A 27,221-nucleotide genomic window follows, 5' to 3' on the forward strand; every position below is an offset into this window, starting at 1 on the left:
AGAGGATTACAGACCATCATTTCCTTAGCCATTTCCATGGCATATGCCAAGGGTAGAGAAATATGTGAGAAATGCCTACTGAAGAAGCAATATAACTTATTCAAGCACTTCTGGATACCAGAGGACTAAATGCTGCTTTCTTGAAAGGCCAGAAACACTGATACATTTGACCAGGTACAATAACCACAAAATCTATATAATCATCAAAAAAAGAAAAAAAAAAAAAAAGAAAAAGAAGGAAGACTACTCTGTATTTCAGGGAAATATCAAAAATTTAATTCTAATCTTGATGCTGTTTTCCCATGTCCTTCATTCAGTGACAGTGCTGCCTGTAAAGCCGAGGAGACCTCCAGTTCTCCAGAGGCTCTGACCACGAACTGATCCTAAACACAGACATAAGGGTTTGCTTATGTCTTGTGTCTTGCCCTCATTCTTCCGTACTTCTCTGCCCTCATGGCAGAGACACAGACACTTCCAACCTGAAGGAGAGGACAGTAAGAACAAGCTGAACAATTCCAGAGCCACATTAATGAGGAAAAATGCGGTTCTAGAGACCCCAGAGCTCTGCTCAGCCTGCCTGACCTACAAAAGAAGAGTCTACTCCCCTGTAGAACACACCCCCAGTGATCTTAATCTAAATGAACACCAACATTAATTAGTGCTGCTACTAATTAATACAGTGCTTTGTTTCCAGAGGTAATAATTTTTGGGAGCAAAGGTTTCTTCCTATAAAACAGTTATTGAGGAACCGACAGTTGTTATTGTAAGAGTAGCGAGGTGAGATCCAGTTTTAGAATTATATTCTGCTTTCTGAAGCTGTATTTCAATGTTCATTAGAAAGTTTATTAATTTTTGGCTTCTGGCTCTGCACTAACAGTGAATACCAACAGCTGACATATACAAATTACTAATTGGCTATGAGTTAGCAATTCCTATTTATATTTCATTTTTGGAATTTAAAGAGGACGTGGAAGTGTCCTTCAGTCATTCTTCTGTAAAACTTCCTTTTAATTGAACTCACAGATTTCTTGTTATATCTAGAATTCCTCTACTGAATCAGTTGAATACAGGAGATGAAATTATTAGGACTGTTGCTAATCACTGTAAATCTTAACTATTAAAAAGTTTGAATTTATTGAATCAAAACACTTTTCCCCCCTCTCATACTTTCTCCTAAACTGCCCTTCTCATCTTGGAATATCAGAATATTCCCTACACCCTATTAACAAGTTCATAGATCCCTTTTGGCAAATATGATTCGGTGTCCCAGGTTATTTTATACTTTTTATATCAAATTTTTCCACTAAGAAAAAGCACGATAAGCAAAAATCATCTTACTGTTTAGTGCTGTATTACCACAAACTCACTATCAGTGCCTGACAGGTAAATGATCCCATGAATTAGCATCCTCGCTTATTTTAAATGCAAATCCATCTTCCTTGCATATTTGCTGTGCAGACATGGCCCATTCACTGAATGACAGGAAGAACTTTGCTCCTCAGCAAAAAAAGTAGCTGCTTCGCAACTTTTAAAAACCCAGTTTGTTGACACCAGAGACAGGCTTAGAGTTATCCTCCAAATTCATCCTAATCTTTCAATTAACTTAAAATCCTCCTTAGTTCCAGTTTGATGCCCTTACAGGACAAACTTTAGAAAATGCTAAAAAAAAAACCACCCAAACCACACAGCTGAGAGAGAAACCATACCTTGGAGCTTGTCACTTGAAATGGGACTCGGGAGCCCTTCGTGACGGGGGGGTTCAGCTTCTCGGTTGGTTTTGAGGGGATGAGGTTTACAGGGGCGGGCTGATTGTGCAGAACGGAGGACAGGCAGAGCTGCACCGTGTCCTTCAGAGCTTTCAGCTGTGACTCCTGTGCAAAACAAGAAATCATCACTCCTCTGAAGATGTGTTGCGGGGAACAGAATTTCTTGCTTTCTCTCCCTGCATTAAACCAAATCCCAGTTAGGAGGGGCTGCTGCTTTTTTCTTACTAATGGGTGGAATTAAGGCTGTTTGGAGTGTTTTTTATATGATCAGGTTCCTGTGCATTACACACCAAACTGCCTAGAAAGTCACTGCACTCTCTTCCCTTTCCCCCATGTAGTTTTATCCACACTGATGATTGCAAATAATAATAATTATATCTAATTTTTTCTGAAAAGAAAAATCTATAAAATAGCATACATTGTCCAGCCTTTTACATAAAACAGCTACAGAGAAGTCACAAGTATTGCAAAGACACAGACTTTGGAGTTTTGTTTCCAGCCTTCCAAATGATTGTATTTCTCCACAGTTTATAAAGGTGAATTTTAATCCAACAAGGATGATTTTCAACAGAAATTACGTCCCTCATGAGCATATCATGCTTTTGTAGCATATAGTAACAAAACCACAGGTCTTTTGAACAGTTTAAATTATGTTTGTCCAAATCCACCACTGTCCATCAAGCCAAACTGAACAATCTAAGTGATGAAGCGCTGGCAACTCCTGTTAGAAACGCTGTTATTTTATTCACACCAAAACATTCACAGCTGATAAACACTCTAAAATTACATTACACTTCTTACTTTGTCAAGGGCTGCTTTCTCCAATACCTCTTTTGCAACTGCTAGTTTTTGCTCCAGATCTGTTAGCTGCTGTGCCTGTGGGAATAAAGAAAAGAAAGTTAAAAAAAAAAAGATGATGCAAACTTCAATGTGTTTTTGCCCCATAATTTTTCACATGAGAGAGGAAAGGATAAAAATTTTTCATGTAATATATATTAGTTGGGTCAGAATTCCTTGCAGAAGGACAAGGTCTTAAAGGGATGTTTTTATCCCTGAAAAAAGAAAAGTATGTGGGAACTGTGCTGAAATGTGAATGCAAGTCTATAATAATTTCAATGCCAATAGCAAAATGAATTCCATACTGTAAAAAAAAATATTATGCTATAATATCCTTTTGGAAAATTCGAGGTATTCAAGTAGTTTTTTATTTTTTTTTTAATTTATCTGACTTCTGAGTACAATTTGCAACACTATTTTGTGGTTTTAAGCATTGAGACACTAGCATTAAACTAACGTGGCGCAAAGAGAGAAATCAGAAAACACCCAAACAACTCATGCGTGTGTCCACCTTATGAAATGATATTATCTGCTGCTACACAAGCTGGTAACTCCCAATTTTTAATTTTCTCCATCTCCTTTCCTGGAGGTGTCAATGGAAAACTCACAAGAATAGTGGGAAAGCACTTTGGGAGACCTGCGTTTGAAGTCAGGCTCAGGCGAGCAGCTGGGACTGCTAGCTCTGTGTGATGTTTACACTCTGTGTGGAGTGCAGAGGTTCAGAAAGCGCTTCTAAATTCTCAGTATGTAAAGGCAATTATTTTCTCTCCCCTTCCCCTAAGAGGTACACAAACTCAGCCAGCTCGCTTGAGGGAAGTGTGTTCTCTGCAGGAACTTTCTGTTCCGGGGAAGCAGGAGCTCCCAGATTCCCGCAGTTCTCAGCCCTGTCATTAACAACATTACCATGCAACCAAAAGGAACAAGTTCTTTCACTGTAGTGTTTGCAAAATAACATTGATTTCCCTGTCTTAAAAAGGGAACCGTAGAGAATGACACCGGACTAACTGGTTACCTTTTTGTCTTAGAAATTCTAAGTAAATGAACATTCTGCACATGCAGAGTAACTGGATAAAGTTCTCATTTCTCAGTTTCTTACACCTGACATCAGCCACTATCACAACACACAGATCACTGTTTTGGTTCCTCAACCTGGCAACAGAGCATCCAGTACAGAAGGAATTCTTCCATTCCCTCAGTTTGCGAAATTTAAGTGGATTTATCACTGATTTACCAGAAAAAAATTACTAAGATATAAAAAAAAAAATTGTAAGAGTTCAGTAACATTTGCAGTTATTCCTAAATAGGGTACATATTATAACTCACAATAAACATAGCCATAGACAATGTTTGAAAGACTGAACCCAAGCTTGGGTCTGCTATGCAGACACTTCTCATTAGGTGCTAGAACTAGACCAAGCAATTTCTCACATCATTAACATTTTTATATCACTGCTTATTAAATTATTTTCCAGTACAGTTATACAAATTAATACAAATTCTCAACGAATTAGAATCAAGATTTGAAAAAAAAAACCACCCTGTACATATAATTGAATAATTTCAATTGCCATTAAAGCAGAGGAAAAGTACTAGTGAAGTCTTTCTGAATGCATCATTTATCAGGACTTATCCTTATTTTTCATAATCCTGTCATATTTTGAAGGAATAACATTTTCTGTTAACTTTCATGTATATTTATTTTATTTCACAGAATACTGAGCAAATAGGTCACTGACATCAATCTGACTGACATTAAGCGAGAATAAAATTCTGGCATCAAGAATGAATTTTGATAAACTCGAAAGCAGCAATACTTATTTACATCTTGGTTCCAAGACCGCAGAAAAATCAGATTTTTTTTTTCTGAAAACTTTTGAGTATCAAGCCTAAATTCATATTGCAGTAGTTTCACTGCTGCTGTAAGAAACTAGTTTTTTTAGGGAGCTAACATGGCTTGGATGCTGAGTAAAGACAAAATAGTACATCTCTTGTCATTCTAGAGGGAGCTGGACCAGGTCTGTAAGCTGATTGAACAAATTTTTAGATGGTATTTTTCAGTTCATTAAAAAAGTTACAATTTTTCAGTCCCAAAGCTGTGCTGTAAAAAAAAAAACAACCTGGCAATAAACTAATAGACCTGAATTACCAAGTACTGAAATAACATTCACATTTTACACGGATGTGATTTCCAGAACTGCAAGAAACCATCAAAAAAAATTAGACTTGTTTCAGTAAGGATACATTATCCAGTGTCCTTACTGAGAAATATATACAATAACAACCCTCCACCTTTTTGTATGTCGCTTATCTCTTTATATGAAAAAATTCCCACGTCTGCAAATAACCTACACGTATTTTTCAGCAGCAAGTTCTATTCAGATCTTCAGGCCCCTGCTGTGTTGCTGACATTAACACATTGCTAATAACGTGGTAATAACAATATACAAATGCTAAAATATGACCTCACCTGGCCAAATGGCTATTCCATAAAACATCCTGCCTGGTATATAAACTGGGGGAGTTACCTGGAAGCATCAGTGGGTGGTGTTGGGCATCACTTGATTTTTTCCTTGTTTGTTTTTTTTCCCCTTGTTTGTTTTTTTCCTTTTGTTACCATCATTATTATTTACTATTATTATTATTATTATTATTATTATTACTGTATTTTACTTTTGTTTTGTTTCTTGAACTGTTTTTATCTCAACATACAAGTGGGCAGCTGCATAGTGCTTAGTTGCAGTTGGGCTTAAACCACAACTTCCAGAGCAAAGCACACACAAACCAGACAAGACTTTCTACCTACATTTTTGTCAGGGTTGTGAAAATATACTATCCAATAAGCAGGGGGAAAAAAAATAATTGCCTACCACAAAAGAAATCAAATGAAGAAAATAAGCCTTGTGCTTCGTGAAAACAAGCAGTACTCACCACGCAGTGATAAAAGACCATGTAACAAGAGATCATGAAATGTTGGTTGTCTTAACTGTGTTGTCTCAAGATAGCTATCTTGAAAAGTAATCATGTCATCTCTTACCAATCAAACACCAACTACAGAAGTTTATGCAGCAGCCCTAATATATTTTATAAAAATCAACTAAGAAAATTTCAATTTCCTGTCTCACCCAGGGGCTTCATCTTCTACTGAGAAAAGCAATTCTATAATATCCTGTCTTACAGCATTTTTCTACATCCAATAAGCAGCCTGATCTAATCACAAATAACTGATAAACTGAAAACCAGAATCATACGTGCAGTGATAAAACTGCACAAACATTTTGACTTGATCAAGGAGAAAAAGTCCCAAAGCGAATAATCAGCCAAAGCATTATTTAATAAAAACCATCATAAGCCTTCTGACATGGAATGGAAAAAAAAAAAGTTGCAGTTTCTAAGACCAAACTACAACATTTAAGAAGAGCTCATTATACCAGAAAGTAGAAATATGTCAGCAAAGATCCAACAATCTCTATCCTTCGAGATAAAAATCAGGAAAAAAAAACAGTTCTCTCTCATGACACTTTAAGCTACAAAACTCTGTACACCCAAGGCCATGATCAGGCAAAAGACCCAATCTGGCCCAAAGTTCATATCCAATCCTGTTATTCTCAAGAGGCCACAACATGAATTCTGTAAAATTATTGCATTCTTAAAATTCACAAATAAATAGAATAACCTTCATAAAACAACCTCAAACATGAATAAAATCTACACTCTACTCCCGTTTCCTCAGCTGTCCATGTGTGGATGAACTGAACAGGGAGCTAAACATAATACTGATTAAATATTCTGGTGACATCAAACCAGAACTCTGTGTGTCATAGAAAATGGGGTTTATCTAAATTTACCCTGATAAACTGGGAAAAACAGGATGACATTCACTAAAAACAAGTGTAAGATGCTAAATAAAAACAGTAATGGTCAGTAAAACTAATACAGAATATGGAACAATAAGGATGAATGACCCAAGATGATATTACCACTGAATATGTCATATAAGAACTTTTGATCTCAGTAAATACAAAGTTACTTGTATTATTTATGTGCTTAAAAGGAAAATTCTGTTAAGAATATTTTGAGACTTCTCATTTCATCATCTGTCAGAGTCTCCTTTTATTGTGGGCACTTTTCATTTAATCTTCATCCTTTGAGGGGAAAAGAACAATCCAAAGAAAAACAACCTATTTTTGCTGATATAATCAACCAACAATATATAAGCCATGGGAGTCCAATTACATTTAATTTATCAGATAGAAAACATCATAAAACAAATAAAGATGTAGCTAAACAGAGGTTCAGCTTGCTGCTTCCTACTCAGCCATCATTTTTTCAGTTGTTATGCTGTGTGCTGAAGCCAGTCTGTAGCTTATAGAACTTGTTATCCCTAATGAAGTCACTGTTGTAAGATCTCTGGGGAAAAAAAACCACATTATCTCTAATATTTCTGCATTACATTTACTTGTATAACTGATATTTCTTAATAGTTTTTTATGGGTTTTATGGCCTTTCCCAAGTAGCTTCGGTGAATTTCCCAAGGGAGGTTGCAGAAGATCCAGATGCTGAGGAAATACATTGGATGAATAAACCCATCACAGGGTGAAGATCCTGCCTGAAAGGCAGAGGAATTGCATATTCTCTCAGGGAAGCTGATATGACAGGCCTGTAAGGAAACTGTCCTCAGTTTTCTGTTATCATCTCCCTTCAACATGGAGCTGCAGAAGTTTTATTTTTTTTACCCTTACAGGGCAGAGTAAAAGCAGCATGAAAGATAAGAGATTTCTTTTTGTGCTAAATAAATGAATGTATAAATAAAGCTTAAGTGAAACAATGTTGGGGGTTTTTTTTAAAAGCTTTCCTGTAATGAAAACAGGAGTTTTAGGGTACTTTGAACATAATGAAGAACAGTTTAAAATATTTAAAATGGACTAATCTTTCAAACATGCAAAGTCATCTGAATTCTGCTGTTGGTAATTTTAATACATACAGGTGCAAACCATGGCAGAAGTGGATGTACATGAGTGAAATGGGTGGATTTGGGTTGAGCCAAACCACCAGCAGTACAGAAAAAGAATTGTATTGGAAACCTTGAAACTTGCACCTTCACAGATGTGCAAGCACACAAAGTACTTCTGTTTAAGGTTATCACAAATTTTAAATATGCAATCGATTATTTCAAGCCCAGACAACAATTTTAATGTTTACACAAGTTCTCTGTCAAGTTAGGTCTTCAATGGTTTTCTCTGTGTGTGTTTTTTGTGTGTTTTTTTTTGTTTGTTTGTTTTTTTACCCTTAGTTTGTTTTTCTTTAATTATTTCCTCTCTTTCTCTGTATGGAATGCAGAATCTCACAGTCTTCATGACAGAAATAAATAAATACTCTAAAACTCTGGGAAATAGGTTTACTGTGGCATGTAATTAACTTCTGCTAACAGGGAGGAAAACACATATGGTGGCATCAGTTTAACTCTAGAGGGAAGAATGGCATAAAAATATTCCCCATTCAAGTCAGTATGATGCCAAATCATTTCACATAGTTTTGTTTATCTTTGACTCTATTTATCACAGCAAATGATTAACATTATGAAATATTAATATTAAAATTTAATATAATATTAAAATTATGTTCACATATCCAACTAACGAAGTAATTTGTGTAGAACTATGTTTGTCAAAGAATTTGGAAAGTGGTTTTTACTATAAATTTATTCCTTTATATTACTATAAAGGTAATAAGGATTGCTTATTCAAAGTTAAATTCTGCCATGGAACAAAGATAAAGTACATTAATAAGCCAGGTGAAGCTAGTTGTTGCTCACAATTGAACCTTTTATTGTTTGGTTAGGGTGTTTTTAGGATTATCAATATATTTCATCTTAGAATTTAAATAACAAAAGGGAAAAGAGATGAAGCATTAGGTGGAATGTCTGAAACTCAAGCACAATCTGTAGAAAATAGCAAAAAGATGTACTTAAGCCATAGCACTGAACCATTGTCCCCTTGTACATTTACAAGAGCAATTTCAGTAATAAAAGATATTGTATAAACTGGCAGTGAAAGTTATTGCTAGATTTTTCTTCATCTCTTGCTACCATCAGATATCCATATTTGCATTTTATGAATTAAAAACCAAACTATCTTTAATTATTTTCTAATTTAGTAAAGCTTGTGACTTCTTCTAGGATAATTTAGCCAAATGATTGGGGAGAGAGTCAACGAAGGAGTTATTTAAATAAGAAGTGGTCATTAATGCCTGAAATGAATGTAGACCTTGATCTAGCAGCACTTAAATTTAGGAGTACTTCACTGAGTCAGGGGTTTAAGACCATAATTAAATTATTGCAACTAAGGGTGTCCTCATTCAGAACTAGCAAGTACCTAATTATAAAGGAAACGATAAAATTAGGAAGACTGAGTGGCAATTTTTATTAATAGTTTCTTATTTTTCCCATAATAACACGAAGCAAATTTACACTTGGTTCAGCTCTTTAAGGACACTGTGCTGCACAGAGACAGTAGCTCAGATTCTAATCTCAGCAGAGACACCCACAACCCCTACAGCCTGGAGCACATCACTTAATTTTTGTGATGCTCACTGCTCATCTGCCACCTGGCTTTATATCCCATAGGGAGAGTTCAAAAAATATAAACTGATGTAGAGATATGCTCCATAATTAATCAGATGGATTACAGAACACTTTGAAAACGTAAGAAGAGTAAACACACGCCTGAAGTGGTGAACTTGTATTTACTACCACTTGTTAGCTTACTGACACACAACGTTAAAAGTGGATATGACTGGAATATTAAAGGAGAAAGCTGCCCTTTCCTCCCCTTTCCTCTTCCTCTCCCACTTAATTCCCAGAGGTCTAGTTGAGTACAGAGCTGTTGATGATAATAGTTACCAGAATTTAATAATAGTCTCTTGATGTTGATTATGCAAAACAAAAACCAAACAACCTTCCCATATCACGTATATCTGCACAATTAATTCCTTCACAGAAAGCATTAGTTTAATGGGCATGGGCTGCAGCATTCTCTCATGCCCTTCAGAAATCCAATAGCCTGCAGCTCACATCCCTCTGGTGAGCTGCTCCAAGAAGCTTGCAATGTTCAGAGCTATGTGGAGAGCAGAATTCCCTGAATTCCTCAGTAAGGCAAAGAGAATCCAGAGTTTAATGTGCTGGGAAGGCAGTGGGAGGAATGTAGAAGTCCAGTAAGAAGATAGTAGCTAGCAGCCAGGATTTTATCCCAAACACTCTTGCTCTGTTCTGGCAGAAGACTGTCCATCTGTTTCATTTATCAGAGTTCAGAATAAGAGCTTCACAAAACAGACTCAACAGCAACGATAACATTAAATCTGTTACATTTCCAGCATCAAAGCAACTAGAAATGAAATACCACCTGTTCTTGCCCAAACCCAGCAGCCTCTCTCTGATCAGGCAGATACTTGAAAAGCTTTCCAGCCTATACCAAATGGCTTCTACTCTGCTCAGCAAACCTGAAACGCACACAAACCAGCACACGGAACCTCCCCTCTCTCACATCTCACACGATTATTTGGGAGGGCAGCATAAGGTTTCTGCTCCCTTTGCTTCACAAGTCAAGTTTCCTCAGTCAGGAAAAAGACTGAGGAGTAAACCTGCACAAATATTTCTGGCTACACATAAAGGAGTTGGCAAAGCAGGCATTCAGCCTTGAACAGAACTGCGCATGGTCAAGAGATGTTTCAAGTGTTTGCATATCCAGTTTTCAGAGGAGAACCCACACCATCTAACTTGGGACCTACACCCAAACTATGCCTATTCAATACAGGTCAAGGACTTAAAGGCCTGATTCATGTGGTCATATGTAGTCTTTAGGACGAGATAACTCTCCAGGGATTTGGAGTGGAGACTTTGGTGCAGACATCCATATCCAGTCAGAGAAGACCCACATCTATTTCCTTTCACACTAGACACACTTCTTCTATTAATATGTAACTCTGTCCCTCCCTTCCACCCCAAACCCCTTAACCAGCACATTGTAATAGTTCACTGAACTAGGACCAAGAGAGGGTGGATTTCATTGTCCATGTGCTGGTGACTTGCCAGACAACCTTTCCCATGTGTTCAGATCAGGTTTTCGGATCACTGTGTATTACCATCACGAAAACAGCAAGGAAATAGTAGCGCTGAATAATCCTACTGCTTCAGCCAAAGAAAATAAGCTTTCACAGCAAGGCAAGATTAGAACTCATAATCTTTTCCTGTGCCCAAGCTCTCAGTTATCCTTAATTTGAAGAAAGATGTGCTGTTTTTGTTAACATAAACTGGCATTAAAATTTAAGTGCCTAGAAGTATAATATGCCTATTTTTTGTCTCTAAACCTATTTCCCTGGTTTTGGTCTTATGAGGACCAGAAATAAAAGCTCCTGAAAAAACTTTGAATCAATCTGTGCATTAAAAAAAATATAAATAAATCACAGAAATCACACTGTATATTATAAATGGCCTACATTATTCCGTCTTTACAGTACTGTATATACAACAGAGAGAGTTAAATAGTTCCTGAAGGCAATTCGGACCTCATATTGACATGAATGACTTTCTAGGCAATTCTAGGTATAGTCACTCTGAAGATGGTTACTTAATCTTCATTTTTTATGCTGGGAATAAAAGGACTAATCAATTAGCAGCCTCCAGTCTGGTGACTTGCATCTCTTCCCTCCTCCTTTAACAGGGATTAATTTCTCCCTGTGTTAACAAGGACTTGATGCCCTTCAGCAACATTTTTATTTTTTGTCCAACCCCCTCCTTCTTCTTTTATTTTTTTAAAAAAATATGCTATCTAGACAGACAATTCATTTGGAATGTTTAAGACACAGACGTTTCTTTTTCTAGAAGCTTCACATCCAAGGAATATTACATCGCTCCAGCTCATCACAAACATCAAGATTTACTCTCAGTGTTAACAATAATTGACTTTGCCGTGGAGGGATTGCTAATTAAAGGAAAAACAAGAACCATCTGCTTCTATCAGTCAGTTAGAAAGATGGAAAACACGTTACAGAATGCATGGAATAGGGCAACAGGTTTTGTTCATCAGCAGTAAACTAGAATGTGAGCACCTAAACACAGGTGCTCATAAACCAGGTACTTGCCACTGCTTTTGTCTATTTGAAAGCAAAGGCACCAGAAAACTTTTTAGGGTCAGAATCTCTTCTTCCTTGGCCCTGCAACCAATTTAATAAAAAGCACCATCCCTGTTACAGTGTTCTGCATGGAAAAAAGGAAAAAATAGACAATATCTGAAAATGCATTATGGTATTAAGTCCGTCTTGGTGGTTTAAGCTCTTTTCGGACTTAAATTATTCCTTAGAACTGCAGTAATAAAGGCAGTTTTCATATTCCTAGATTACTTCAATACTATATTAACTCCAATATTTTAGCTAACCATACTGTAATAAGACTTACCTTAAAAATCAGGTCCTTTTTCCCATAACGAAGCTCTTTCAGCTGGGCTTGGATCTTTTTTGACTGAAAGTGAGGATAATAAAATCAAGTTTGAAAGTAGGTTTATTTTAAATATTTCCTTTCAAGATCAGAAAAAAAAAAAAGGGTAGTGAGTTCTGACAACAGTAGAATCCAGATAGCTTTAAAATGCAGAAACCCTCCACCCCCAAAATCACTGACAATTGCTTTTCCTGGTTGACATGTCAAAAGTATCAAGGAAAATATAAACTGGCCCTTACATAAAGCACATAAGTGAGTGATATGAATAGCTTTTGGGCTGACACAACTGAAGTGATAATTATGGAAATTTCAGTAAAGATGTTATGCCTCTGTCTTGTTCAGGCAAGGTGCAATGACTTTTATAGAAATTATACATGCAAAAAAACTCAGACTAAAGTAATTTAAGTGACTAAATCAGATTCATTCACATGTTGTAATATGTTTCTTTCATAAAAAGTTAAATGGTTAAAGGAACTGCTCAAATGAATGCAGGTGCTTCTACACTGATCTATTTGCCAGCAAATAGGGCTTTTGTATCACTGACTATCTTTTCCATCTCACTCTTCAGCAGAGGGGAGATTCTGCTCCCACAGTTCCATAAAGTGACCCTTTTATCCCTGAAGTAATGAAACATTCTAGGATTCAATAACAATAAATTTTTCCTGTCTCTGAGTTAATTTCAAAACAGGCATTTGGCAATTCCTATTTTAGTCTAGACATGGAGATCAAGGAAAGTAAATCAGTTTTATACACGTTATAGAGGCATAATAAATTTGCAGAGCTATATCATAAGCGAGCCCAAATGATTTTACTTGTCTAAGACTTGAGTTTGCAGCTCACTTTCTAACACATTTGAGCTGCTTCTGGTGAAGTCACAGAAATGAGCTGGAATGAGAGCACTTTGGGAACTCCCACATGTAAGCATAATACATATTCTATATTCTGGTACGTATAGATATATATATATATATATAATATACCTGAACCTCAGTAAAAAAGACTTTGATGCAAACTTCTTATTCAGAATACAGAGGAACCTTGCTTACCTCCTCAGCATGAATGCCACAAAGCTTGTTTCCTGACAAGAGCTTGTTTTTGAGGCTTTTGTTCTGAGGGGGAGACAAGAAAAAACCAGAGTGTTTATTAGTGAGGGTTACTGAAATATTATACCCTCAAGTCACCAACAAAAACACAGGTAAGACAAGAGAGATTCATCAAGGCACGATACCCTCTCACAGAATTCTGAAAGGCTATAAAATTTTCTTTAAGAGGAAGAGGACTGCTTACAGAAACCTTCCAAAACACTCTGGGAACTGAAAGCAATTTAGATTTAATACGCTGAGGTACAAAAGGGCAGAAAAAAATTTCATCTGATCCTTACCTGATGTCAACTGCATGGCTCAGTATCATTTTCAGTAAATCATCATAAAAGCTGAGTAACAGGGCCAAGATCTCATCACTTGACATTGATGATCCAATTCATGGGGTCTTTTTGCTAGATTTCATAATTTAAAAATGCAAGTAATCCAAATCTGTAGAAGGTTAGCTACCTGATAAAACCTTTCACCAACTCAATGTGCTTTTTCATGTAGGAGTTTTAAATGTATTTCTTCTCATTTTCAGGGAAAATAATAAGCCTTGATAAAATGCATTTTCAATAGTAATTCTTTCTGTACTCCTCATTCATGTTACACCATAACTGACAGTCAAGAGTGAAGATTTCTCAGGAACAAGCTGTCATTAGAACCAAAACTGTAATTCCATCCAGTTTAAATTTAGGCCCACATCCCACTGAAACACTGGAAGCCTTTAATTCCAGCATTATAAGCTTTGAGTTTTTCTTGAAAAAAACTTCCTTGTTGAAGCAAACGCAAAGAAACTAAAATTCCATGTGAAACCTCATTTGCCCAGTTCCAAAATAAGGAGGAGATGTGACAATTTCACGTTTCGTTGTCCTACTACTGTAAACACTGCTGCAGAAACAACAAACCTTTCCCAGATGTTTGAAATTTCATAGTTCTGTGGTGCAACAGAAAGGAATCAGGATGTTGCTTTGAATGAGACAGCCCAACAACCCCGATTCTGCCTCACAAAACATGATTTTTCAAAGGACTGAGTGTTGCTCTGGTAAGTTCCTTTTTGTTTGAAAATTAAGCTGTAGCTCATCAAAGAGCAATGCCTTAAATGTACTAACCAGGGCAGCAACACAGAACAAGACAACTCGCTCTGAATAAAAGGAACTGGGTAGCAGATAAAAGATGAAGAGAGGTAAATGAAATAGCAATCAGAGACAAAGTACACCCGACTCATCTATTATTCACCACGAGCACATCTGAAGAGCTACACTGTGCTGTGGGCACACAGTGGATGTGACTGCCTTCACACAACAATCAGCATCACCTTTTGGGGTGATAGCCAAACAGATGTGCCAAAGGCACTGCTTCGTTAGGGACCTGTACTTAATTAACCCAGGATATCACGTCATCCCTTTGATTTCACTTACTCATTCCCCCCCAGTTCCCCCCACAGATTGGTTCAGTAACAGACTCTGTATTTCAGAACCAAAGTAAGAATGAGTTGTAACCCTTATATTTTTACTCATTTATCTTCCTTTCACCCAGTATATACATATATATATACACACACACATTTATATATGTATATATATATTTATATATATGTATATATATACTATAAGAAATAACTGCTATTAATACATTGATATTTCATAAGTAACTTCTACACATGCTATTTTGAGAAGATTCTGCAGTAACCCAGGACATGTGTCAGCAGGACACACGATGTGTTAGATGGTTGTCGCAATTTCCGTCTCGGGCCAAAAAGGCCTGGCAAAAGAATGTAGTTAAAAGAACTTTTCCCACGCCAAAACCTGATGAAAATATTTAAAGTTAGGAGATGAGATCCGTTTTGGAGGTTTAGCTAAGTTTAACATGATTTACCAATCCTGTCTCATTATCCAGTCTATCACCAACAAACCCAGCAGGGTTATCAGAATGCAGGAAAAATAGTTGCGATTTAATCTGAACTTAATAACACTTTTAGAAGTGAGAGTAAGCATTAAAGGTTACTATTATCGACAGCATAATAAGTAGGACCTTGACAGAGGTAGGTGGCAACTTCTTGCATACAGTTTGATTGATTTTGTGTTATTTACAGTGACAAATCACGTCATTTTATGTTACTTACAGTGACAAATCATGTCACTGTCAAAAATAGCTTTTCATCCTGATTAATAGTGTTAATTTCTATAGCAGAATGTGAAGTTTACCAGTTAAAACACGTGAAGTATAACAGAACCTGGTGTTGTTTGGATACTGAATTAAATGTAGCAAAATGAGAAGTCTGATCAGGTACATATCCTAGAAGAATACGCCCCCTTTGCTAGAAAGGGGCTATTCAGAATCAGATTAATCAATCAATGAAATTTTAAGTTTAAAAATGCCTATGGATTCAGCATAGAAGTTCTGACATCCAAGACTTATAAGGATTCAAGATTATGCGTTTTTTCCTATTGAGCATCCTTCAAAGAGCAACAACAAATAAGTTAAACAAGAATTTTAACCAGTTTTAATTTCAAGTACTCTATTTGTTACCAAGTGCTTAAATGGAGAAGGTCTTGAACATTTCAGGCTTAAAAATAAGAAATGAAGTATCTGTAAAAGCACATTTTTAAACGAGTGGCAATTCCTACCACGCCAGACTGGTACTTGAGACTGAACTTGAGAGTTCAATAGAAGCACTTTCACAGTTTTAGCTTTAGTTACTTCCTTTTCTGCAAATTCATTTCTGTAAAAATAATTAATTATATAGCTGCACATTGCATTTTTTTCTTTTATAATTTCTCCATCTGATTGAGCATATACAGTAAACATCTCATAAAGCAAGAGTCACAGTTTACAGGCATTGTCAGCTGTGACAAACTACCGGTGGACAAATTTAAAGGGGGTTTATTATCATCATAAATCTGAAGTTAGGGGGATTAACGTTTAACTGATGAATCATATATTCTACTAACAGCAGGCTAAACTTACACCAACAGTGTCAAAGCCACAAATTTTCAGATGTCATTTTTTTGGAAGTTATTTTATCTTGACCCCTGATCACACCAGGAGTGCTTTAATACTCTTGTGTTTATGTGTCATAACTTGAAACACCAGTATTATCTACTCGAATCAGCATCAGGATCTGAACCCAGAATGAACAAATACATAACCTAGACATCATCATCAGTACAAAGCAATTTAGTTTGTCTGCTGGCCTTTGAAAGCAGAGGATACAAAGTATGTTCAGGGAAAGAAAATCACTTTCAGAAAATTGTATTCTCAGCAATCAACTGCAATTCAGACATTTTATCTCAGCTCTGACGTGCTTTTTTTTGGTTGTTGTATAGAAGATAAATTTGGCTCCGCTTCCCCTTGATGAATAGTGCAAATAAAACCATGCTGAGCCCCTGCTCATCACTGGAACATTTCCCTCTAATGGGTATAGCATTTGGGAAAACAACCAAACCCAAGAACAACAAAAAGAAACCCCGGACTCTGCTCAGCCAGAGTGTCAGGGACAACTGTCACGATGAACTGTCTTCCACCTCCCGTGAAAGCAAAGTGCTTCACTGTGCCCTTAGGAGAGAAATCAGGAAGCAGCAACAGACCAAAAATCAAACATCTGGATTTATCTGCTACCACGATGCACTGGTATCCAGTTTGCTTTGGATATTAGCTTTGTGTTTCACGATGATGAAAAATGGATTCTATCGCATGAAACGGGGTGAGTGCTTTAATCCCAGCAGGGCTGGCTCAGCCCTTCATCTTTCTGAGACAGATAAACTGAGCTTCCTACACTCTGTGTAGGAAAATAATGAAGGTCTTTCAAATAAGACCTTAAGAAGTGCATTCCTACCCGTCCTCATGGCCAGTGAAGACACTGTGACTTTTTGGCCTTGATATCCTTGAGTATGTCTGAGACTCTTTTCCCTACAGTTTTTCAGAGCCCAAGAGTGCCAAAGAGCTGAAGGACACTGCCCCTTCAGTGTGATGATGCATATACAGGCTCCACACTTTTCAGACCTGTCTGGATCCAAACTGTCCTTGTAGCTCTGAATTCCTGGGAAAAGCTGACTTCCACTGTGGTCAGGCTTCAGCCTCTCAGTGCTCTGACACTTCTGCCTGTGCTGTTATTTAGGAGGCACATGCAACACCTGGAGGCTGACAGCCAAGCTGGGTAACCCCTGCAAACATGGCACATTGCCACTGTTGTAAGCTCAGACATGTCTGGGCTGTTTTGCTCCTTTTGAACTCTTTTCTGTAACCTGTCCCCCCGCCTTACACTCATGTTACAGATAAAGGCACTTAAGGACAAGCTTTCCCAAGCAAACAGTACACATTTCTTTCCTGCTGCCTATCTGTCTCTGCTAATACTTCTGTTATATTTCTCCCTGAATTTCGTGTAGCCCAGCTGAGCTGAACAAGCTGATAAGCGACGTGCAAAAATCTTCCATTTGAGCTTTCAGCAGGAGCTTTGTGTTGATTGTGTTTGCCTTGGTGTTCCAGTCATTTCAGCAGGACTTTGCTCTGCAAAAGCAAATGCCATTTCTAATTCTTTCCATGTCAGATGTTCTAATTAAAAGCAGCAGCATATTAAATGCAGAACCCCGTTGCACAGAATTTATATCTGAAATGAAGGGTAATTGCCTATGCCATGCAGGGTTATTTAGAGGGGGAAAAAATGGCAATTCTTTGATCTTTCCCTTTGGGGGCAGTGGCTGAATGCTCTGGGGATGGTTTGCAGGATCAACAAAGCAGAACACCTAGTTAAGTAGATGTTAGCCTGAAGGTGCTGCTTTTCACTTGACGTTTGTGAACAGAATGACAAAGAGAGCTTGGTGCTGCTGCAAGCTGAAGGCTGGGCTTAAAAATAATAAAAAAAAAAGGCATAGTGAAAGCTCTCATTAAAGCAAGGTGACAGGAATTAATAGAGGGTGCTGTGACCAAACATGTAAATAAAAATAATCTTGAAATAAACCCCATTTCTGACCTTGAAAAAAAAAATGAGCTCCTCTATCACTAGAGGAGTGAAGGGTCAGACTCTTTATGTGCTCTTCTACAGCTTCACTTTTTCGAATGTGATAGCAGCAGGACATGAAACGCTGCATTAAGCATGTTTTAGATCCAGAATAGCCAGCATCTGTCTTAAACCAGAAATGACACGGTTATGAAAGGAGAAGGGCAGGAGATGGGTAAGGCATACCTTCATGTGGCTCTGAGTGTTAGATGTTACAGAACTTTTTGGCCAATATATTTAATATTTAAAAGAATTTTTGCAAGCACGATCTACAGACATATAAAATACGTATCAGTTGTACTGAGGGAGCTGTTACAATATCTTTCAATGAGAAAATAGATATCCCTGAGGCAGTTTTACTGGATTGATTGATTCACTTACTAGATATATTTCCACCATGTCATGCATCCACCGTCCTCCTCTATCAGGTTTCAGCCACTTAAAATTGGCCCTGCTGCATTAGCAGCAGGGAGGGGCACTGAGGGGTATTCTTAATCTACTGGCACAGAACTCCAATTTAATCATCATAGATCCGTAATGATTTCCTAAAAGTCATTTAGCAAGATGAACTCAGGAGCAGGATCTAATTCTGAGGACTCAACTGACTTTTTTTGAGCCACTAACACTACTTCATGAATCGCTGCCCTATCCGTGACTGCAAACTAACATTTTATGCCAGGCTCCCTCCTCTCGGGAAAGGGGGAGGAAAGGAGTAAACTGAGACGTTTTTCAATGCTCCCGAAAAGTGTTTGTCCCCCTTTAGGCTCATTACAGCAATATCAGACAGGATGCTTCACATCAGGCTCCTAAGTGTTATGAAAAAAAAAAAAATAAAAAAAGCTCTGAGTACAGCTTAAACTCCTTTGGTTTCTGAAAGTAAATATTTGCAAACCAAACATTTTCAGAAAAACAAACAAACACAAAGCACAGTAAGTAATATTTTAGCAGAAAACTGGGGAAGTTTAAGACCACCACAAAAAAAAAAAGTTGAAGACATTTCTTCATACTTATCAATCAGCCTAATCTGTCAAGAGGACATTGGATATTCTTCCCCTAAGAACATCTGGGATAGAAGGTGAGCTGCCTGATCATCTTCTGATCAACTCGTAGTTCTGACAGAAATATCACCTTTTCATTAATGAATGCCATGAATATGGACTCGAGTGAATATCTCAAAGTCAAGGAAGGGTTTCAGTGAGGCTTGGAGTCACGTCCTAAAATTTCATATTGCAAAGCAAATATTTTATTCTTATGAAGTTCTGGTACCCGGAATTTTCTGTTTTCCCCAAATGTGCCTACTGATTTGGATGGGGAACTTGAGATAAGGGTAAGATACGGAGGAGACAAGGAGAAGAATGCATCCACAAGTGGGAAAGACTGGAATGCTGATGACTCAGACAATCCAGGCGCAAGCTGATGATGAATACAACAAGAAAACCCAAGGCAAACAAAAGATATGAGTGATACCTCCTCTACAAGGGCAGGGAGAGATAAATTATGTAGAACAGCCCAGTGCTGTTTACTGCTTCTGTAAGAGGAGATAAAAGCTTACACAGAAAGGAAAAGGCCAAGCATGTCAACTGTGTGCTCTTTAAGTGGAGTGACATGGAAACACCAAAATCAGCTAGTAAAGACTGAGAAAAAAACAACAAGCACAAAAACAGAACAAAAAAAAAATCACCCTTTCTTCAATATTAAATAACTGCTCCACAGTCAGGTACCTTCACTGAAATTACCTGAATATACTTCAGTGATTTGAGGCTAAGCAAGTGTCAGACAACAGGTCTTCCTGGGTTCGTAGTTTCCAATATTACATAAAATCCAAACAAGTCACACCCAAAACGTTGTAACCACACCCACAGGGACTTTAAATACAAAAACAGTTGTTCATCTTCTCTCTCTCTCCTTGTTCTCTAGGCCTTCAATCCATAGTATTAAAACCTCATATGAGTTACATGGTGCCTCTGGGCAAGTCTCAGCGTCCCCAGCATTCAGCAGCTCATCTTTAGCTCACAGAGCTGTTATATTGCATCTCACTGACCTTGTGGGAGATCTAAGCTTGGCTATTTTCTTAAAGAGTGTAGACATTTTTAACCCCTCTACAAAATTTTTTCCACATTTCACAAAATAAAAACAAAACCACATTCAAGACAGTTAACCTAAGAGAATACACGCAAAAATCTGTGGAGGATTCATTTTTCAGCTTTTTTTTTTCTTTTCTTTTTTTTTTATTTTTTTTTAATTTATTTTATATTCAATCAAATTTTCTATTTCAATACCTATTAGTTTTTTACTTGAAACTAAGCATTAATAGGTTTGGACAGGAAAGCAAATTTGACTGTCTGCAGATTTCACATTAATACTTGTATTGGAAAAGAAGGGATGTAAAAATGTAATTTGTCCCATCCAATGCTATCAAATAGAATATTGGCCTGTCAGTCACAGGCAGGCAATCTATGTAATGCATCTACCCAGCAAATTTAATAACTTTTATGCTCATATGCTTTTCAGAACTATCACAGAAATCTGGCCCTAGGTCATAGCAGGTGCACTGCTCATGAATGTTTCTGAAAGCTACAGCTGACTGCATGTGCTATTTAAAAGTGGCATGTTTTTATCTGCAAAATGTATTTCAGCATTTCTGAATGCAGCTGGATTTTCAAAGAAGCAATCTCCTGATGAACTTACTGCTCAACAGCTGCATGTCTTGTTACCCATAATTATTTCTCAAAATCCAAATCCCGCACCGGTGATAAATCTGTGAAGTTCCAAATTTCCACCAGTTCAGGATTTAAATAGATACATTCACAGAGTCGTATTTCTGGCAAATATGGGTAATTATGCTTTGAAATACTAACAGCTAAGGAATGACAGAATCATGATTGTAGATTAAATCTGCCAACCCAGGAAGATAAGTGGTTCTATTCCCAATTATACTTATTATATTTAACACAAGTGATAGCATCTCATTTTGGTTTGTTTAAAAACAATTGGCCCTAGTTTTTGTTCTTTGGAATAACTGATTAAACTACCAGAGAAATGAGGTATTTGGCAAGTAAGGAAAAGGGAAAATATGGTACAGGTCGATTGGTATCTGGAAGAAAAACATCCAACCAAGGTAAAATCACCCCCACTGCAGCCAAGGCATCTGTCTCAGAGGCGATGCTGGTACCACAGCTTAACCAGAGCAGAGAATTAGCAAATACTTGTGTGGTTCAGGGGTCTTTAAGAAAAAGCTCGACAGATTAAAGTGATCAGTTTAACTGTTTTTCACTGTTCTTTGTAAGATACAAAGCCTTCCTCCTGAGGTTATTAAAAAAGCCCCAAACAATAAACCCCAACCAAATACAAATGAACAAAGGGAGCAGAAGCTAAATAATTGCTTTAGGAACAACAAAATATTTGTTTTCCAATGCCTAGGAAAAAAACCCCAAAATTTCCTGAAGTTTTCTCCAGAACAAAAAGGCTGCCACCCCTATAAAAAACACACATTTCTCCCTCTGAGCCACCCACAAAACAGCAACAGTCTCCTTCTTTTAGGCAAATGGTCTGCAATTCTTTCCAAAAAAATAGATAGTTCTGCTTATAAACTTGCAAAGACCAAGAGAACTTCAGATTACAGTGTTGAGTGTCCGGTCTGGCTCCTACACTCACCTTTGCAAGTAAGAGTTATGTCAAAAAGAACACAGAACACCAAATTCAAGTCAACCTTAATTGAAAGGAGCAAAGTAATATCCCTTGGGCTGTATAAAAAGTATATGTAATCCAGCTTTAAAAGAAATATGAAATAAATCTAAGAACATAAATCCTAAAGCATCACTAACAATAATAGAAGAAAACCCCCAAAGATTAGGGGAAACTTGTGTTTTAATTTCCTTCAACACCTGAAGGACTACTTCTGAAGCAAAATCAAATTTTTTTACCACCTGCTTGATGATTAGAAAATAATTAAATTAAAATTACTGATTTCTACATTATTTATTGAGAATAAACCACCATAACAACTGTGTAATATTTTACAGTTTTAAGGAATGCACAGCATTCATGCAAGCTGATTGTTTCCTACTACTGTGCTTACTCTGTGCAGAGGATGCAAGCAGTAGCAAGCAGTAATAAGACTCCTATAGATTGGGCACACACATTTGCTTCTTTTAAATATAAGTGACAAATGACAAAAACAAGGGCAGGCAACAGCCACTGGCAATCTGCAGCAATGAAGAGGAAAAGTATTTGCAGTGTATTTTCCACCTGAGCAAGCACTTTGGTGACATGCAGTGCTTCCAATTTAGCTGTGCATATTTCAGCAGTCAAACTGGATCTGCCTTTTGCTTGTTGCAACAATGGAAAGCTCAAGAAACGTTATTGTTGGTTTGTTTTTTGGGTTTTTTTCTCCCTTTGCAGCCACAAGAAAACAGGTTCTCTCTCACCTGGAAAAGGATGAAGTTTATATTCGTATGATCTGGTTCAGTGAGCCAGTTCCTGTGTGGTGTTGAAATGACGCTTAAAGGAGCTGCATGAAGCTTAAAATTAAATAATTCAGGTTCTGTAGAGTATAACAAAGAGGCATATTATATAGATAGGGGGACTTTGCAGAACTAACTAATGGAGAGTACTGAAACTCTGCATCCTCGCATCTGCCTCAGCAGTTCTGGCTTTGACCAGTTCTTTGGGATGTCATATCTACATTATTTTGGCTTTTCACAATCAATTTCCATGCCACATTTTATTTGCTTGTAAAGTTAAGACGAGGTGACAGCATTGTAAAAAAAAAGAACACACACAAAAAAATAGAATTCTATAAAAAAATATTGACTGATACCCCATCACGTACAGCAGTGAATCCCCATGCTGATTCAGTAAGACAAACATAGGAAAGAAGCACTGGTAAACAGCAGGTTGTACCTTTTACCCAAAACTAATCAGCTCCAGGATATGAATTTTATCCCTGGATGCTAATATTTCCTTGATCTAGTTATGCTCACTTTTAGCAGACGAAGGAGGATATCCTAACTCTCAGGTTTCCAGATCTTCTCTTCTGAGACTGAAGTTCATCAGCATAAAATCTACAGTTTAAATGCTCAGTGCTCAGCTCTTGTACAGGAAGAAGAGATTTTTGGGGGTTTTTTTGTGTGTTTGTTTATTTTAAAACACATACTATGCTATTGAGAATTCAGGGATAGAAAAATAGTCCTTTAATCTGCCAACAGACACCATACAACAGAAACAAAAAACAAACAAACAAACAAAGAAAAAAAAAAATTTCCAACACAGGAAAGCATTTAAAACAGCCAATACATGGGAACTACCTCAGGAACTTAATGGGGTTCATCTGGCACCTATTCCTACTCATTCCTTTAGGCCAGTCTGGAGCCTCAGCCAGCCATCAAATAAGGCATCATCACCCATCTCCAGCGAATTTTGGTTTCTACTGCTCTCATTGCTATCTCTACTACTTGTTATTTTTTGCTGTCCATCTATATAATTTCAAATAGAAGGCAGTTCCTTATCGGGAACCCACAAACTGGATGTTCTAAAAGATAGTCCTACCGCCTTTGTTCACCCCGACAGCAAATCATCCTTGTTTTCGTCTCGATTTTTTCCTACCCTCTTGCTTTGACCTTTAAACACAAGCAAACAACCAAAAGGAACACAAAAGGACGTTGTTTATGGGAAATCTGTTATTTCTCTGTGAAGATGCTTCGATTTTTGGCTATTTATGGCGTCCAAGGGTTTTTCTACGCACCAAAAACTGCTCAAATAACTTTTTGGCCCTCCCAGTGGCACAGCACCCAAAATTCGTGCACAGCAAGTATTCCAGGCCCACCACTGCCACAGCAAACCCCTTGCTCTTCCACTGAAATGTTATTTTAATGTGGAAGTAGCGCTGTCCTGGTGACCTGCCTCTCCCTGGTGTAAAATCCTTCATGTTTAAAGGTATTTGTCCTTGCAGAACACCAGCTGTTGAAAAAAATACTGTCGAAATTAAGGATGCCAGGTTGATACTATTTAAGAAAGACTAAATTGCCATAAATTGAGTGCATAAACTGTACTTGAGACAACTGCTGAGTCTAACCTAGAAAATGTGCATTCTTCAGCTCAGTGCTAGCCTGAAGAACTTTAAGATCAAATTATTTCCTTCAGTAAATGAGCAAAACTCCACTGAAATAAACCGAGAAATAAGCTTACATAAGCACAAAAAAAAAAAAAAATCTGCCACGACAAGAATAACTTGAGAATGACACGGGAAGACTTGAAGTTCTGATACAAAACTCAAGATAAACCAACTCAGCAAATCATTAGCACGGAGAGAAAGGTTTCCTGAATGCATCCAGAGAAACTGAGCCCCTTACAGCTTTCAAAGAATCATCTGCGGATAAGTTTGGTACTTTTAAGCTATTTCTTAACATCACAGCATATTCTTGTACACACATGAATATGCATCTGGAGTGTTTTTGATATATGGAAGGAGTGTTTTTGATTTAAGCATCCACACAAATACATGCCCAACTATGCAGTCACACCACGGGAAGGGAACACCTCGTACATGCAGGACTAAATTTGTGCCCTGAAGTAGAATGACTATATCTACGCTGGAAAGAAAGCAATCACAGTACATAAAAGGCAGCACAGCTTGTGGGTGAACCATACAAATCTGACATTATTTACAATTTTCTCTTTAATCTCTGCAGACTTTTCCAGAGTTTGTGGAACTATGGGATAAAATACTACTCAGGTCCTTAATCACTAAGAAAATTGAGATTAGACAACACCCTCCAGAATACTTTAAGCAGCACCTGCTTGATTAGGCCCCTATAACTTCACTTAGGAGACATTTATTAAACTGAGCATGTTTTAAATTGTTTACAAGACAAACCATTTTTTAAAAAGGGAACAATTTCAGCATTACTGTTGTCGTCGTTTCAAACTTTTTCAGTTGTAAAAATTGTGAAATCAGATTCTGAAGACCAGAAGATTCATACCATGGGAAGGCTTAAAGAGGTAAACATGACAAATAGGTAAAATTACTGGGACAGATATGGCAAAGCCACTTTTCAAAGCAGTGTAATGGAAACTGCATTTTTAAATTATAGCATAGCTATAAAACCAGCTTTCTTAAGATCAATACAGCACTTAAACAGCAACTAAACAAAATCAATTCAATTCACTCGAGTTATTATGCCTAAAACTAGTGACAAGTTGATTGATCTACTTAATCTTTCCTCCTCCAATAACATCTGCAGCTAAATACAGATGAACAGTTTTTGAAAGGATGTGTGGGGAAGAAATCTCCAGAAGTAAGTAATTTAAAATATTTCAGGATAACAGAAAATTCGTTATTTGGGCCCAGAATAGCCCCATTTGCAAGGACAAAAATGTCTATATTTGAAAATAACCCAGGGTTTCAGGATGAAATAGTTGCAAAGTAGGTGAGAATCAATTCTTTTTGCTGTCATGAAAAAACAATTTCAAGTGCTTCTAACTTCTTTTTGAACAACATGCTGAAGTCACATTACAGCTGAACAGCTTATACAGCTTATTCTTTTTGGAATTATCTTTCCAAATATGGTATTCATTTTGATCAAATTACAACTGGAGGATAATGAGCCTCAGGAGAGGACTATAATCTTTATAAAGTCACAGACTAGCAATCCTCAGCTGGAAAATGCCATATCAAGTTGACATTTTCCAGCTACACTTCCTCTTGATTAAAATTATTATGTACAAAACAACAGCAGCCTACTTTAATATAAAACCTCTGAAGGGTAAAAAAATAATATTTCTGAAAAGTTCTTTCTGCTCCTCTTGACCTCAGTTAATAAACATCTTCATCCACAGCATGATCATAAAGAAAAGGCAAACACTCCTAGACTTTACCCTTGAAATCAGTGGGTGTTTTGCAAGGGGTGGAATAATATGATCAGTTTTGCATTTATCTTTTTGCTCCACAAATTCTTATGACTTCCACGGAAATCTAGACACAACTATGAGAGCCAGGTCCTTGCCATCTAATCTACTGGCCTGATCTCCACAGTCTCTGGCGAGCTCTCAGTCCAGGACAGGAAGGTTCCAGGTGCAACATAATTTTATCAAGCAGCTTTTTATTTTTTTTTTTTTTAATTAATAAGCCATGTGTGTTTTTATGTAACATAGACCCTTGTAAATTCTTCTGCTGTTAAGTACTGTGTGGTGTTATCAGAGGCAAAGAGCATTCTAGCAGTGAATTTGGATTACCTGAGCTCCTCTTTTTTGATATGAAGTGGCAAACGTCAGTAGTTGACGCCGTTATTTGTAACGATGAGAACCAACAGCTCATCTTCTCTTGCTTTATGAACCATAGAAATTCTCTTATTAAAGGCCCTTTTATTATTTCATCTTAGCATAAACATCAGTAATGCCTATTTTGAAGTATCAATTTACATCCTTTCTTTTAACCACTGTTTTTATACCACTATTACTTCCTTCCCAGTGGGTTTCCCACTAGGCAATTTTAACATTTAAAAGCAAACTTTTCCACTTGTCTGACTAACATGAATAAATCAGATCAGCATTTTTCTTTTCCAGTTTGGCAAAAAATTTACCCTAGCTCCAGGGGAAGTTTTTCATTAATTATAAAATTTCATCTACGCCCGAAGTTCCCCGGAGCTTGGCTCTGAGCCACCTCACCCCTGCGATCTGAAATGCTGCAAAACACCGATTTGGATAACACTTAAGATTCACAAAACTCTCTGGGCAAGTTCAAAGATCTAAGATTTTAATTAGGCTTCAGGCTGCCCCCGTTGCCTAGTGACGCTGCAAGAGATGTCCTTGAGAGCTGGGTGGGCAAAGGAGAAAATACAGTTCCTTTTAAACTTTACTACTTAAGGTAATCTCTTATATTTCGTGTTTGGTTGCCTTTTTTTTTTTTTTTTTTTTTTTTTTTTTTTTTTTTTTTTTTTTTTTTTTTTTTTTTTTTTTTTTTTTTTTTTTTTTTTTTTTTTTTTTTTTTTTTTTTTTTTTTTTTTTTTTTTTTTTTTTTTAATAAACAAGGTGTAGCAAAGGAACTACTAGGG

General features: G+C 37.1%; 1 protein-coding gene across 3 annotated transcripts in view; it reads right to left on the reverse strand.

Annotated features, from left to right (window-relative positions):
* Positions 1-1,634: 1,634 nt before the first annotated feature.
* Positions 1,635-27,221, reverse strand: part of LUZP2 (leucine zipper protein 2) — a 91,884-nt gene continuing 66,297 nt past the window's right edge. For all 3 annotated transcript variants that reach the window (XM_027906047.1, XM_027906049.1, XM_027906046.1), the window contains exons 6-9: positions 13,137-13,199; positions 12,052-12,114; positions 2,568-2,642; positions 1,635-1,871 (exon numbers count right to left, since the gene is read on the reverse strand). In XM_027906047.1, the coding sequence (XP_027761848.1) occupies positions 1,650-1,871; positions 2,568-2,642; positions 12,052-12,114; positions 13,137-13,199 (423 nt within the window). In that variant the 3' untranslated portion in view covers positions 1,635-1,649. The remainder of the gene's footprint in view (positions 1,872-2,567; positions 2,643-12,051; positions 12,115-13,136; positions 13,200-27,221) is intronic.

The sequence above is a fragment of the Empidonax traillii genome, unplaced genomic scaffold, assembly GCF_003031625.1.
Source record: "Empidonax traillii isolate 1590-97213 ecotype Southwest subspecies unplaced genomic scaffold, ASM303162v1 scaffold1243:size189760, whole genome shotgun sequence".
Taxonomy (NCBI): Eukaryota; Metazoa; Chordata; class Aves; order Passeriformes; family Tyrannidae; genus Empidonax; species Empidonax traillii.